At 46.4% G+C, this 12,272-nt stretch overlaps 1 protein-coding gene across 2 annotated transcripts in view; it reads right to left on the bottom strand.

Moving 5' to 3' along the window:
• LOC106610484 (dynein axonemal heavy chain 6) overlaps positions 1 to 12,272 on the bottom strand; it is a gene marked incomplete at its 5' end in the record, with an annotated part of 62,493 nt that overhangs the window by 43,475 nt on the left and 6,746 nt on the right. For both annotated transcript variants that reach the window (XR_006768501.1, XM_045714180.1), the window contains 7 exon segments: positions 653 to 817; positions 1,003 to 1,128; positions 4,683 to 4,886; positions 7,654 to 7,850; positions 9,880 to 10,003; positions 10,149 to 10,307; positions 10,523 to 10,625. Coding sequence is in view for 1 of the 2 variants with exons in the window: in XM_045714180.1 (XP_045570136.1) it covers positions 653 to 817; positions 1,003 to 1,128; positions 4,683 to 4,886; positions 7,654 to 7,850; positions 9,880 to 10,003; positions 10,149 to 10,307; positions 10,523 to 10,625 (1,078 nt within the window).

Below are 12,272 nucleotides of genomic sequence, written 5' to 3'. Positions count from 1 at the left end.
GTGGGCAAGGCTCTTCACAGCAACCACCCATCATCATGGCCTGTGCCAGGCTGACAGCGCCCTGTGTGAGCCAACTCCTTACAGTGTTCCTAGTGCCAACGTTTGGCATGGAGAGAGAGAGAGGGCAGGGTGTGTTTGTGTGAGCGTCTAATGTGGTTATTTTATGTTTTTTGTGTGGGTGAGAAACAGGTGAGAAACCAGACGCTTTACTAACCTACATTTAGTCTAAACATGTATGTATTCCTTTCAATTGGTCGGCATTGGTTTTGACAAACTAAAAGGAAATACCAATTATTCTGAGTAAAGTGCTCTGGGGTGAAATGACGGGACCTTTGATTGTAGAGCTGTTCATTTAGACTGTGGATAAACTACATGGACATTGAAATTCCATTAAAAGCCATCTGGTATTGATGCAAAGCAAACATGATCCATCTGGTATTGATGCAAAGCAAACATGATCCATCTGGTATTGATGCAAAGCAAACATGATCCATCTGGTATTGATGCAAAGCAAACACGACCCAGGCCATATTAATACAGACTGAAATGGACTGCATTCCAAAACGGCTGGGTAGAATAAATCACTAGCCAGTCAGGCTCTTTACCAGTGTTTGGCTGAAGGCTGGTGCTAATTTCAGGTTGTTTGACCCACCTCAGGCAGGTAGTGGGGGTTGGCCATCTTGGTGGTCATGTAGAACCTGAATTTCTTGTTGTAGTCAATGTCGGAGTCTCCGAGGCGGATGAGGGTGCGGCCGCCCGCCACAAACGTCTGCTTCAGCAGGATGGGCTCCAGAGCCGGGTCCACAGTCTCCTTCAGCTACTCACACACAACCAGGACACAAAACGGACGTCACGCTGGTCAGTTTTACCATTCTTCCTATTCCAAGTCAACTCACTCAGGTCTCTTTGCTAACTCTAGACCCAAAATGGAGGTTAGAACTGTCCCCCCGAGACTAATCTCCATGGTGAATCTTGACCCACAATGGCTGCCATAGTACTGACCTCCTCCAGCAGTACGGGCATGCCCATGCGGATGGCGTTCTCCAGGGTTCGCAGGAAACCAGCGTCGGTCAGCTTGATCACCTTCAGACCGTTCTTGGTCTCCTTGGAACGGATCCAACGGTTGGCCTGGAGACGGACCAGACACAGTTGTATAAAGCATTTTAAATGAGGGATTATTTGTTTTGTTTCAGGTTGGTTGTGATTGTGTAGCTAAACCATCTCAATGCCACAAGGGACAGAACTTCCATATTGTCACTTTAAAGTATTCATGTGACCACCACTGAGGGGTCATGAAAATTCCTCTCATACCAGAAAGTCACTATATTGGCTTTGATGACCAAAGTTATTTTTCTGTGGCTACATCTGCTAAAATAACAGTTGTGTTGTGGCTCAAACCCTGACTCCCATTCCCAGACCCCAGCCTGGAACAAACCCTGACTCCCATTCCCAGCCCCCAGCCTGGAACAAACCCTGACTCCCATTCCCAGCCCCCAGCCTGGAACAAACCCTGACTCCCATTCCCAGACTGGAACAAACCCTGACTCCCATTCCCAGACCCCAGCCTGGAACAAACCCTGACTCCCATTCCCAGCCCCCCAGCCTGGAACAAACCCTGACTCCCATTCCCAGACTGGAACAAACCCTGACTCCCATTCCCAGACCCCAGCCTGGAACAAACCCTGACTCCCATTCCCAGACCCCAGCCTGGAACAAACCCTGACTCCCATTCCCAGACCCCAGCCTGGAACAAACCCTGACTCCCATTCCCAGACCCCAGACTGGAACACTCGAAGGACCGAGTGTCGGCAGGTTTTCGCTCCTCTCTTGTACTTGATTGATGAATTAAGGTCACTAATTAGTAAGGAACTCCACACACCTGGTCGTTTAGGTCTAAATGAAAGGAAAAAACTAAAACCTGCAGACACCAGGCCCTTCATGGAATGAGTTTGACACCCCTGGTGATTCATGAACCCGGCAGGTCAGAATCATTCTCATCGACATGAATGAAAACTGACAAACAGAAATGCACTACATTTGAGTCAGTCGACAGACAAGCCATGTGTGTGTGAGTCTATTTGTGTGCGTTTGAGATGGTCTGCGCCAGCCGAACAATGAAGTGTCCCCATGCTAGGCTGTCAGCAAGCCTCCCTGCCTGCTTAACTCCCTGCCTCTCCCCATCTCCATCACGGCCTGTGCACGGCAGACAGAAACCAGTCAACAGACCGCTCCCTGGGGCAGCGGCCCAAAGAAAGAGAGAAGGAGAAAGAAACAAAAGATGACAGGGAGCAACATAAGAGGTGTCAGGGGACTGGAGCTAAGAGTCAAACTACAGAGTGGCCAAGCGCATGGAGTGAGTGTGTGTGTGTGTGTGTGTGTGTGCGCACGCACGTGTGTGTGTGTGATTACAACACAGAGAGAGTGGGAATAGTCTTAGTGTCTCAGGGCTGTTGTCTCCTGTTGTTGCCTTGTTCCAGGCTGGGGTCTGGGAATGGGAGTCAGGGTTTGAGCCACAACACAACTGTTATTTTAGCAGATGTAGCCACAGAAAAATAACTTTGGTCATCAAAGCCAATACAAGAATATAGAAAATTACAACTAGAAATACAACTTGACAAGTAGCCTATTACAAAGTATAAGATGAATAAATATTTGCAACACCATCGCATATAAAAAGGTACCTGTGATTAAACAATGTGTTATAGAATCTCAATCAAATATACAGTTGAAGTGGGAAGTTTACATACACTTAGGTTGGAGTCATTAAAACTCGTTTTTCAACCACTCCACAAATTTCTTGTTAACAAACTATAGTTTTGGCAAGTCGGTTAGGACATCTATTTTGTGCATGACACAAGTAACTTTTCCAACATTTGTTTACAGACAGATTATTTCACTTATAATTCACTGTATCACAATTCCAGTGGGTCAAAAATTTACATACAGTCAACTTTGTGTGCCTTTAAACAGCTTGGAAAATTCCAGAAAATGATGTCATGGCTTTAGAAGCTTCTGATAGGCTAATTGACATCATTTGAGTCAATTGGAGGTGTACCTGTGTATGAATTTCAAGGCCTACCTTCAAACTCAGTGCCTCTTTGCTTGACATCATGGGAAAATAAAAAATAAAAATTGTAGACCTCCACAAGTCTGGTTCATCCTTGGGAGCAATTTCCAAATGCCTGAAGGTACCACGTTCATCTGTACAAACAATAGTACGCAAGTATAAACACCACGGGACCACGCAGCCATCATACCGCTCAGGAAGGAGATTCATTCTGTCTCCTAGAGATGAACGTACTTCGGTGCGAAAAGTGCAAATCAATCCCAGAACAACAGCAAAGGACCTTGATGCTGGAGGAAACCGGTACAAAAGTATCTATATCCACAGTAAAACGAGTCCTATATAGCCATTTTGCCACAACATTGGAAATATGCTTGGGGTCATTGTCCATTTGGAAGACCCATTTGCGACCAAGCTTTAACTTCCTGACTGATATCTTGAGATGTTGCTTCAATATATACACATCATTTTCTTTCCTCATGATGCCATCTATTTTGTAAAGTGCACCAGTCCCTCCTGCAGTAAAGCACCCCCACAACATGATGCTACCACCCCCGTGCTTCACGGTTGGGATGGTGTTCTTCGGCTTGCAAGGCTCCCCCTTTTTCCTCCAAACAAAACAATGGTCATTATGGCCAAATAGTTCTATTTTTGTTTCATCAGACCAGAGGACATTCCTCCAAAAAGTATGATCTTTGTCCCCATGTGCAGTTGCAAACCGCAGTCTGGCTTTTTTTATGGCGGTTTTGGAGCAGTGGCTTCTTCCTTGCTGAGCAGCCTTTGAGGTTATGTCGATATAGGACTCGTTTTACTGTGGATATGGATACTGTTGTACCTGTTTCCTCCAGCATCTTCACAAGGTCCTTTGCTGTTGTCCTGGGATTGATTTGCACTTTTCGTACCAAAGTACGTTCATCTCTAGGAGACAGAACGCATCTCCTTCCTGAGCAGTATGACGGCTGCGTGGTCCCATGGTGTTTATACTTGCGTACTATTGTTTGTACAGATGAACGTGGTACCTTCAGACGTTTGGAAATTGCTCCCAAGGACGAACCAGACTTGTGAGATCTACAATTTTTTTTCTGAAGTCTTGACTGATTTCTTTTGATTTTTCCATGATGTCAAGCAAAGAGGCACTGAGTTTGAAGGTAGGCCTTGAAATACATCCACAGGTACACCTCCAATTGACTCTAATGATGTCAATTAGCCTATCAGAAGCTTCTAAAGCCATGACATCATTTTCTGGAATTTTCCAAGCTGTTTAAAGGCACAGTCAACTTAGTGCATGTAAACTTCTGACCCACTGGAATTGTGATACAGTGAATTATAAGTGAAATAATCTGTCTGTAAACAATTGTTGTAAAAATTACTTGTGTCATCCACAAAGTAGATGTCCTAACCGACTTGCCAAAAATAGTCTGTTAACAAGAAATTTGTGGAGTGGTTGAAAAACAAGTTTTAATGACTCCAACCTAAGTGTATGTTAAATTCCGACTTCAACTGTACATACGATTGAATCCAGAAGAGATGAAAAGTGTGGTAATACAAATACTTCTAATTGATTGATTGGTTGAATGATTTAAGACAAAAAGCACTGATTTGCTGTCGGTTGGGTCACCTGATCCTGAGGGTCGATCATGAGTGGCCAGCGGCGTCCACGGGTAACCAGGATTCCATTCTCAGTGGAAACGGTATCGCGGGGCAACCCCTCGGCGTTCCACAGGCGGATCTCATAGGGGTCGCCCAGGATGTTGATGAGGCTGAAGCTGGCACTGATGGGGATGCCCAACTCCTGGCATCGCACAATCCACTGGTCTATCAGCTACACACACACACAGCCACACACACACACGCTTATCAACAATCAGAGAAGTGTATATTCAGGATGAATGAACATTCCCAAGTTATCTGACTGCATAACCATCTGCCATAACAGAGACGGTGGTAGTATTGACAGACAGTACAGACACAGTGGTAGTATATTGACAGACAGTACAGACCAGACACAGTGGTAGTATATTGACAGACAGAACAGATACAGTGGTAGTATTGACAGACAGCACATAGACAGTGGTAGTATTGACAGACAGTGGTAGTATTGACAGACAGTACAGAGACAGTGGTAGTATTGACAGACAGTACAGAGACAGTGGTAATATTGACAGACAGTACAGAGACAGTGGTAATATTGACAGACAGTACAGAGACAGTGGTAGTATTGACAGACAGTACAGAGACAGTGGTGGTATTGACAGACAGTACAGAGACAGTGGTAGTATTGACAGACAGTACAGAGACAGTGGTAGTATTGACAGACAGCACATAGACAGCGGTAGTATTGACAGACTGTACAGAGACAGTGGTAGTATTGACAGACAGTACAGAGACAGTGGTAGTATTGACATACAGTACAGAGACAGTGGTAATATTGACAGACAGTACAGAGACAGTGGTAGTATTGACAGACAGCACAGAGACAGTGGTAGTATTGACAGACAACACATAGACAGTGGTAGTATTGACAGACAGCACAGAGACAGTGGTAGTATTGACAGACAGTGGTAGTATTGACAGACAGTACAGAGACACTGGTAGTATTGACAGACAGTGGTAGTATTGACAGACAGTACAGAGACAGTGGTAGTATTGACAGACAGTGGTAGTATTGACAGACAGTACAGAGACAGTGGTAGTATTGACAGACAGTGGTAGTATTGACAGACAGTACAGAGACAGTGGTAGTATTGACAGACAGTGGTAGTATTGACAGACAGTACAGAGACAGTGGAAGCATTGACAGACAGTACAGAGACAGTGGTAGTATTGACAGACAGTACAGAGACAGTGGTAGTATTGACAGACAGTACAGAGACAGTGGTAGTATTGACAGACAGTGGTAGTATTGACAGACAGTACAGAGACAGTGGTAGTATTGACAGACAGCACAGAGACAGTGGAAGCATTGACAGACAGCACAGAGACAGTGGAAGCATTGACAGACAGCACATAGACAGTGGTAGTATTGACAGACAGCACAGAGACAGTGGAAGCATTGACAGACAGTACAGAGACAGTGGTAGTATTGACAGACAGCACAGAGACAGTGGAAGCATTGACAGACAGCACATAGACAGTGGTAGTATTGACAGACAGCACAGAGACAGTGGTAGTATTGACAGACAGCACAGAGACAGTGGAAGCCTTGACAGACAGCACATAGACAGTGGTAGTATTGACAGACAGCACAGAGACAGTGGAAGCATTGACAAACAGCACATAGACAGTGGTAGTATTGACAGACAGCACAGAGACAGTGGAATTATTGACAGACAGCACATAGACAGTGGTAGTATTGACAGACAGCACAGAGACAGTGGTAGTATTGACAGACAGTACAGAGACAGTGGTAGTATTGACAGACAGCACAGAGACAGTGGAATTATTGACAAACAGCACATAGACAGTGGTAGTATTGACAGACAGCACAGAGACAGTGGAATTATTGACAAACAGCACATAGACAGTGGTAGTATTGACAGACAGCACAGAGACAGTGGAATTATTGACAAACAGCACATAGACAGTGGTAGTATTGACAGACAGCACAGAGACAGTGGTAGTATTGACAGACAGCACAGAGACAGTGGAAGCATTGACAGACAGCACATAGACAGTGGTAGTATTGACAGACAGCACAGAGACAGTGGTAGTATTGACAGACAGCACAGAGACAGTGGTAGTATTGACAGACAGCACAGAGACAGTGGTAGTATTGACAGACAGCACAGAGACAGTGGTAGTATTGACAGACAGCACATAGACAGTGGTAGTATTGACAGACAGCACAGAGACAGTGGAATTATTGACAGACAGTACATAGACAGTGGTAGTATTGACAGACAGCACAGAGACAGTGGTAGTATTGACAGACAGCACAGAGACAGTGGAAGCATTGACAAACAGCACATAGACAGTGGTAGTATTGACAGACAGCACAGAGACAGTGGTAGTATTGACAGACAGCACAGAGACAGTGGTAGTATTGACAGACAGCACAGAGACAGTGGAAGCATTGACAGACAGCACATAGACAGTGGTAGTATTGACAGACAGCACAGAGACAGTGGTAGTATTGACAGACAGCACAGAGACAGTGGAAGCATTGACAGACAGCACATAGACAGTGGTAGTATTGACAGACAGCACAGAGACAGTGGGTTGAGGTGAGTGAGGGCCATTAGGCCAGAGTGCCAGTATGGGCAGGGAGTCTGACACAAGGTCTGGCTCTCCGTCTGGCCCGAGGGAGAAAGGTGGGCATACAGACACTGTCTGGAACAGGCAGACTTCACTGGGTTTGGTTCCACTAGTGTACGGAGAACATCCGGCAATTTTTAGACGCAGGACGCAAAAGTAGAGTACAAGTATATAACAGATAGTAAGAAATGTGTATAAAGTAACATCTCTTTAGAGGCCATACATACCAGGTGTCTCCAGCGCAAGGGGAAGGCTATGTAGTTTAGAATGGTTATAATGCAACATACTGTGGTAGGTTATAGTGAGAATTAGCGGGCTGTATATAAAGGATGTACCAGTTGTCTGTAGTGCATTGTGAAGGCTCCGTAGTATGCCACGCAGGCTGCAGCGATGAAGACGTTTCCCACCACGTTATGGATCTCCTGTTCAAACAGTTCGATGCTCTCCTGCCAGCGAACCTGCTCATCCCCCAGAGCTGCTGTCAGCTTCCCTGCACGGCCCAGCCTCGCCTCGGTCAGAGCCATGGTCTTAGCTGGGGGTGAAAGGGGGGGAGACGGTAAGGGGAGGGAGAGGATGGGAGGCAGAGAGAGTTCATGTAGCAGACAGCACACAGAAGAGATTACAGTAGATTAGTCCTGACATGTTCCTGGAACTTGGGTTTGTCTTTGAAAACATTGTGGGAACTTTAAGTGCCAACATGATGGAAATCATGTGCCAAAATCTGTCAAACTCAGTCTTACCCAGAGCCCCCTCTCTAACTCTTACCCAGAACCTCCTCTCTAACTCTTACCCAGACCCTCCTCTCTAACTCTTACCCAGAACCTCCTCTAGAACTCTTACCCAGACCCTCCTCTAGAACTCTTACCCAGACCCTCCTCTCTAACTCTTACCCAGACCCTCCTCTAGAACTCTTACCCAGACCCTCCTCTAGAACTCTTATCCAGACCCTCCTCTAGAACTCTTACCCAGACCCTCCTCTAGAACTCTTACCCAGACCCTCCTCTAGAACTCTTACCCAGACCCTCCTCTCTAACTCTTACCCAGACCCTCCTCTAGAACTCTTACCCAGACCCTCCTCTAGAACTCTTACCCAGACCCTCCTCTCTAACTCTTACCCAGACCCTCCTCTCTAACTCTTACCCAGACCCTCCTCTCTAACTCTTACCCAGACCCTCCTCTCTAACTCTTACCCAGACCCTCCTCTCTGACTCTTACACAGACCCTCCTCTAGAACTCTTACCCAGACCCTCCTCTCTAACTCTTACCCAGACCCTCCTCTCTAACTCTTACCCAGACCCTCCTCTAGAACTCTTACCCAGACCCTCCTCTCTAACTCTTACCCAGACCCTCCTCTAGAACTCTTACCCAGACCCTCCTCTCTAACTCTTACCCAGACCCTCCTCTCTAACTCTTACCCAGGCCCTCTCTAACTCTTACCCAGGCCCTCCACTCTAACTCTTACCCAGATCCTCCTCCCTAACTCTTACCCAGATCCTCCTCTATAACTCTTACCCAGGCCCTCCTCTATAACTCTTATCCAGACCCTCCTCTATAACTCTTACCCAGGCCCTCCACTCTAACTCTTACCCAGATCCTCCTCTATAACTCTTACCCAGACCCTCCTCTATAACTCTTACCCAGACCCTCCTCTCTAACTCTTACCCAGACCCTCCTCTCTAACTCTTACCCAGACCCTCCTCTAGAACTCTTACCCAGACCCTCCTCTCTAACTCTTACCCAGACCCTCCTCTCTAACTCTTACCCAGACCCTCCTCTAGAACTCTTACCCAGATCCTCCTCCCTAACTCTTACCCAAATCCTCCTCTCTAACTCTTACCCAGACCCTCCTCTCTAACTCTTACCCAGGCCCTCTCTAACTCTTACCCAGGCCCTCCACTCTAACTCTTACCCAGATCCTCCTCTATAACTCTTACCCAGGCCCTCCTCTATAACTCTTATCCAGACCCTCCTCTATAACTCTTACCCAGGCCCTCCACTCTAACTTTTACCCAGATCCTCCTCTATAACTCTTACCCAGACCCTCCACTCTAACTCTTACCCAGATCCTCCTCTATAACTCTTACCCAGACCCTCCTCTATAACTCTTTTACCCAGGCCCTCCTCTCTAACTCTTACCCAGGCCCTCCACTCTAACTCTTACCCAGGCCCTCCTATCTAACTCTTACCCAGATCCTCCTCTCTAACTCTTACCCAGACCCTCCTCTAGAACTCTTACCCAGACCCTCCTCTCTAACTCTTACCCAGACCCTCCTCTAGAACTCTTACCCAGACCCTCCTCTAGAACTCTTACCCAGGCCCTCCTCTCCAACTCTTACCCAGACCCTCCTCTAGAACTCTTACCCAGACCCTCCTCTAGAACTCTTACCCAGACCCTCCTCTCTAACTCTTACCCAGACCCTCCTCTAGAACTCTTACCCAGACCCTCCTCTCTAACTCTTACCCAGACCCTCCTCTAGAACTCTTACCCAGACCCTCCTCTATAACTCTTACCCAGACCCTCCTCTCTAACTCTTACCCAGACCCTCCTCTATAACTCTTACCCAGACCCTCCTTCTCTGCGATGCTCTTGTCAAACTGGTCCTGGAGGATCTTAATTTTGTTCTGTACTTCCTGTAGCTGGGCCTGCTTCTCCTTCAGGGTTGCCATGGTAGCGTTCAGCTCCATCTGCAGCCAGAAGGGTGGGATATAAAAACAAATACCTAATACAGTACTTAGTAAAGAAGATCTGACACAGCAATTCCTGTTGACGTTTTCTCTTCCAATCGGAACCAGTGGGGGGATGGCGTGCATGTGTGTGTGTGCCACTGACCTGTGCGGCGGCCAGTCTTTCTTTCTTGGGTCCGACCTCCTTGAGGACTCTGGAGTAGAGGTCCATGGCCCGGACCCACATACACATAGACTTGCAGGCCTTGGACACCTTTTCCACCTTCTCAGGGACAAAGTCCGGGTTGTTCACGTACTTCTGAAGCTAAAATAACCAACAACAATTAAAATCATCATTATTTAGTTTGTGTCCCAAACGGCACCCTATACAGTGCACTACTGTTGACCAGAGCCCTATTCCCTATATAGTGCACTACTTTTGACCAGAGTGAGGGGGGGTTCTGCAAATGCAGTGAAATAAATACAAACAAATAATGAAGCCAATACAGGAATACAGGAATGTCCAAAAGAGTTAGTGACCTTCTGGAGGATCTGGGGCTTAATGTTTTCCTTGTCATATTCCATCAGCTTCCTGAGGAAGTAGGAGTCACCCAGCACCTGCTTGGCACTGGACCAGTCTGGTCTGGAGAGGTGGGGGAGAGAGAGAGAGAGAGCGAGAGAGAGAGAGAGAGAGAGAGAGAGAAAGTTGAAGTAAAGAGAGAGAGAAATACAGTGTGTGTGTGTGTGTGTGTGTGTGTGTGTGTGTGTGTGTGTGTGTGTGTGTGTGTGTGTGTGTGTGTGTGAGAGATACAGCTGGAGTCATGCTAGCTAACAGGCCTGCTATGAGTACAGACAGGAAGCAGTAGAGAAAACACCAGCCACCGATCCAGATGACATATTATTCCATCAGACAGACAGAGACAAGAGGACATGATGATTCTTCACTATCTTCTTGTCAAGCAGAGCAGTAGTAGAGTACTGACTGACCTCAGCCAGTCTCCCATACTGGACCCTACAGCTACCTTCTGTCTATGGGTCAATGACAACATATTCCCTATAGGGTTTGTATGCAGGGATGGTAATGTATCTAGCCCAGTAGCCCAGGCTAGTACTGATCAGCTTGTAGAAAATGTACCCAACTAGCCCACCGGCTAGATACATTTTGTGTGTATGCATTGGGAGTCACTGGTACATTAGTATCAGTTGTTGCTACGTTAGCGATCCATCCATTGGCAGCCTCATATGGCATTAAGTTCAACAATAATATGCTATTAGCTAATACATTAGTTAACCCTTCATGGACTGACTTGTTGCAGAGACAATGATTATGTTATCAATCTGTATCCAAGCATCGTTAGCTGACTGACATGCAGCTGAGATACTATTTCCCAAGAGAATACTCGTCAGTTATCGTCACAGCTGTGTATATACGCCCTCAAACAGACACCACGACGGCCCACAAGGACTTCATAGGACTATATGTAAACCATATATCCTGAGGCTGCATTTATTGTAGCTGGGGATTTGAACAAAGCAAATTTGAGAACAAGGCTACCTAAATTCTATCAACATATTGATTGCAGCACTTACACTCGATCACTGTTACTTTAACTTCCGCAATGCATACAAGGCCCTCCCTCACCCTCCCTTCGGCAAATCCGATCACGACTCCATCTTGCTCCTTCCGTCTTATAGGCAGAAACTGAAAGAAGATGTACCCGTGACTAGAACCATTCAATGCTGGTCTGACCAATCGGAATCCACGCTCCAAGATTGTTTTGATCACGCGGACTGGGAAATGTTACGGGCAGCCTCAGAGAACAACATCGGTCTATATGCTGACTCGGTGAGTGAGTTTATAAGGAAGTGCATTGGAGATGTTGTACCCACTGTGACTATTAAAACCTACCCTAATCAGAAACCGTGGATGGATGGCAGAATTAGCGCAAAACTGAAAGCGCGAACCACCACATTTAACCATGGAAAGAGGACTGGGAATATGGCTGAATATAAACAGTGTAGTTATTCCCTCCGCAAGGCAATTAAACAAGGTATAGGGACAAAGTTGAGTCGCAATTCAATAGCTCAGATACGAGACGTATGTGGCAGGGTCTACAGGCAATCACGGACTACAAAAAGAAAACCAGCCACGTCACAGACACCGACGTCTCACTTCCAGACAAAATAAACACCTTCTTTGTCCTCTTTGAGGATAATACAGTGCACCGGCACGGCCCACTTACAAGGACTGCGGACCCACCTCTCCTTCTCAGTGGCCACCACATGCTTC

This window comes from Salmo salar, unplaced genomic scaffold (genome assembly GCF_905237065.1).
Source record: "Salmo salar unplaced genomic scaffold, Ssal_v3.1, whole genome shotgun sequence".
Classification (NCBI taxonomy): domain Eukaryota; kingdom Metazoa; phylum Chordata; class Actinopteri; order Salmoniformes; family Salmonidae; genus Salmo; species Salmo salar.
This window is presented reverse-complemented; position numbering and strand designations above follow the sequence as displayed.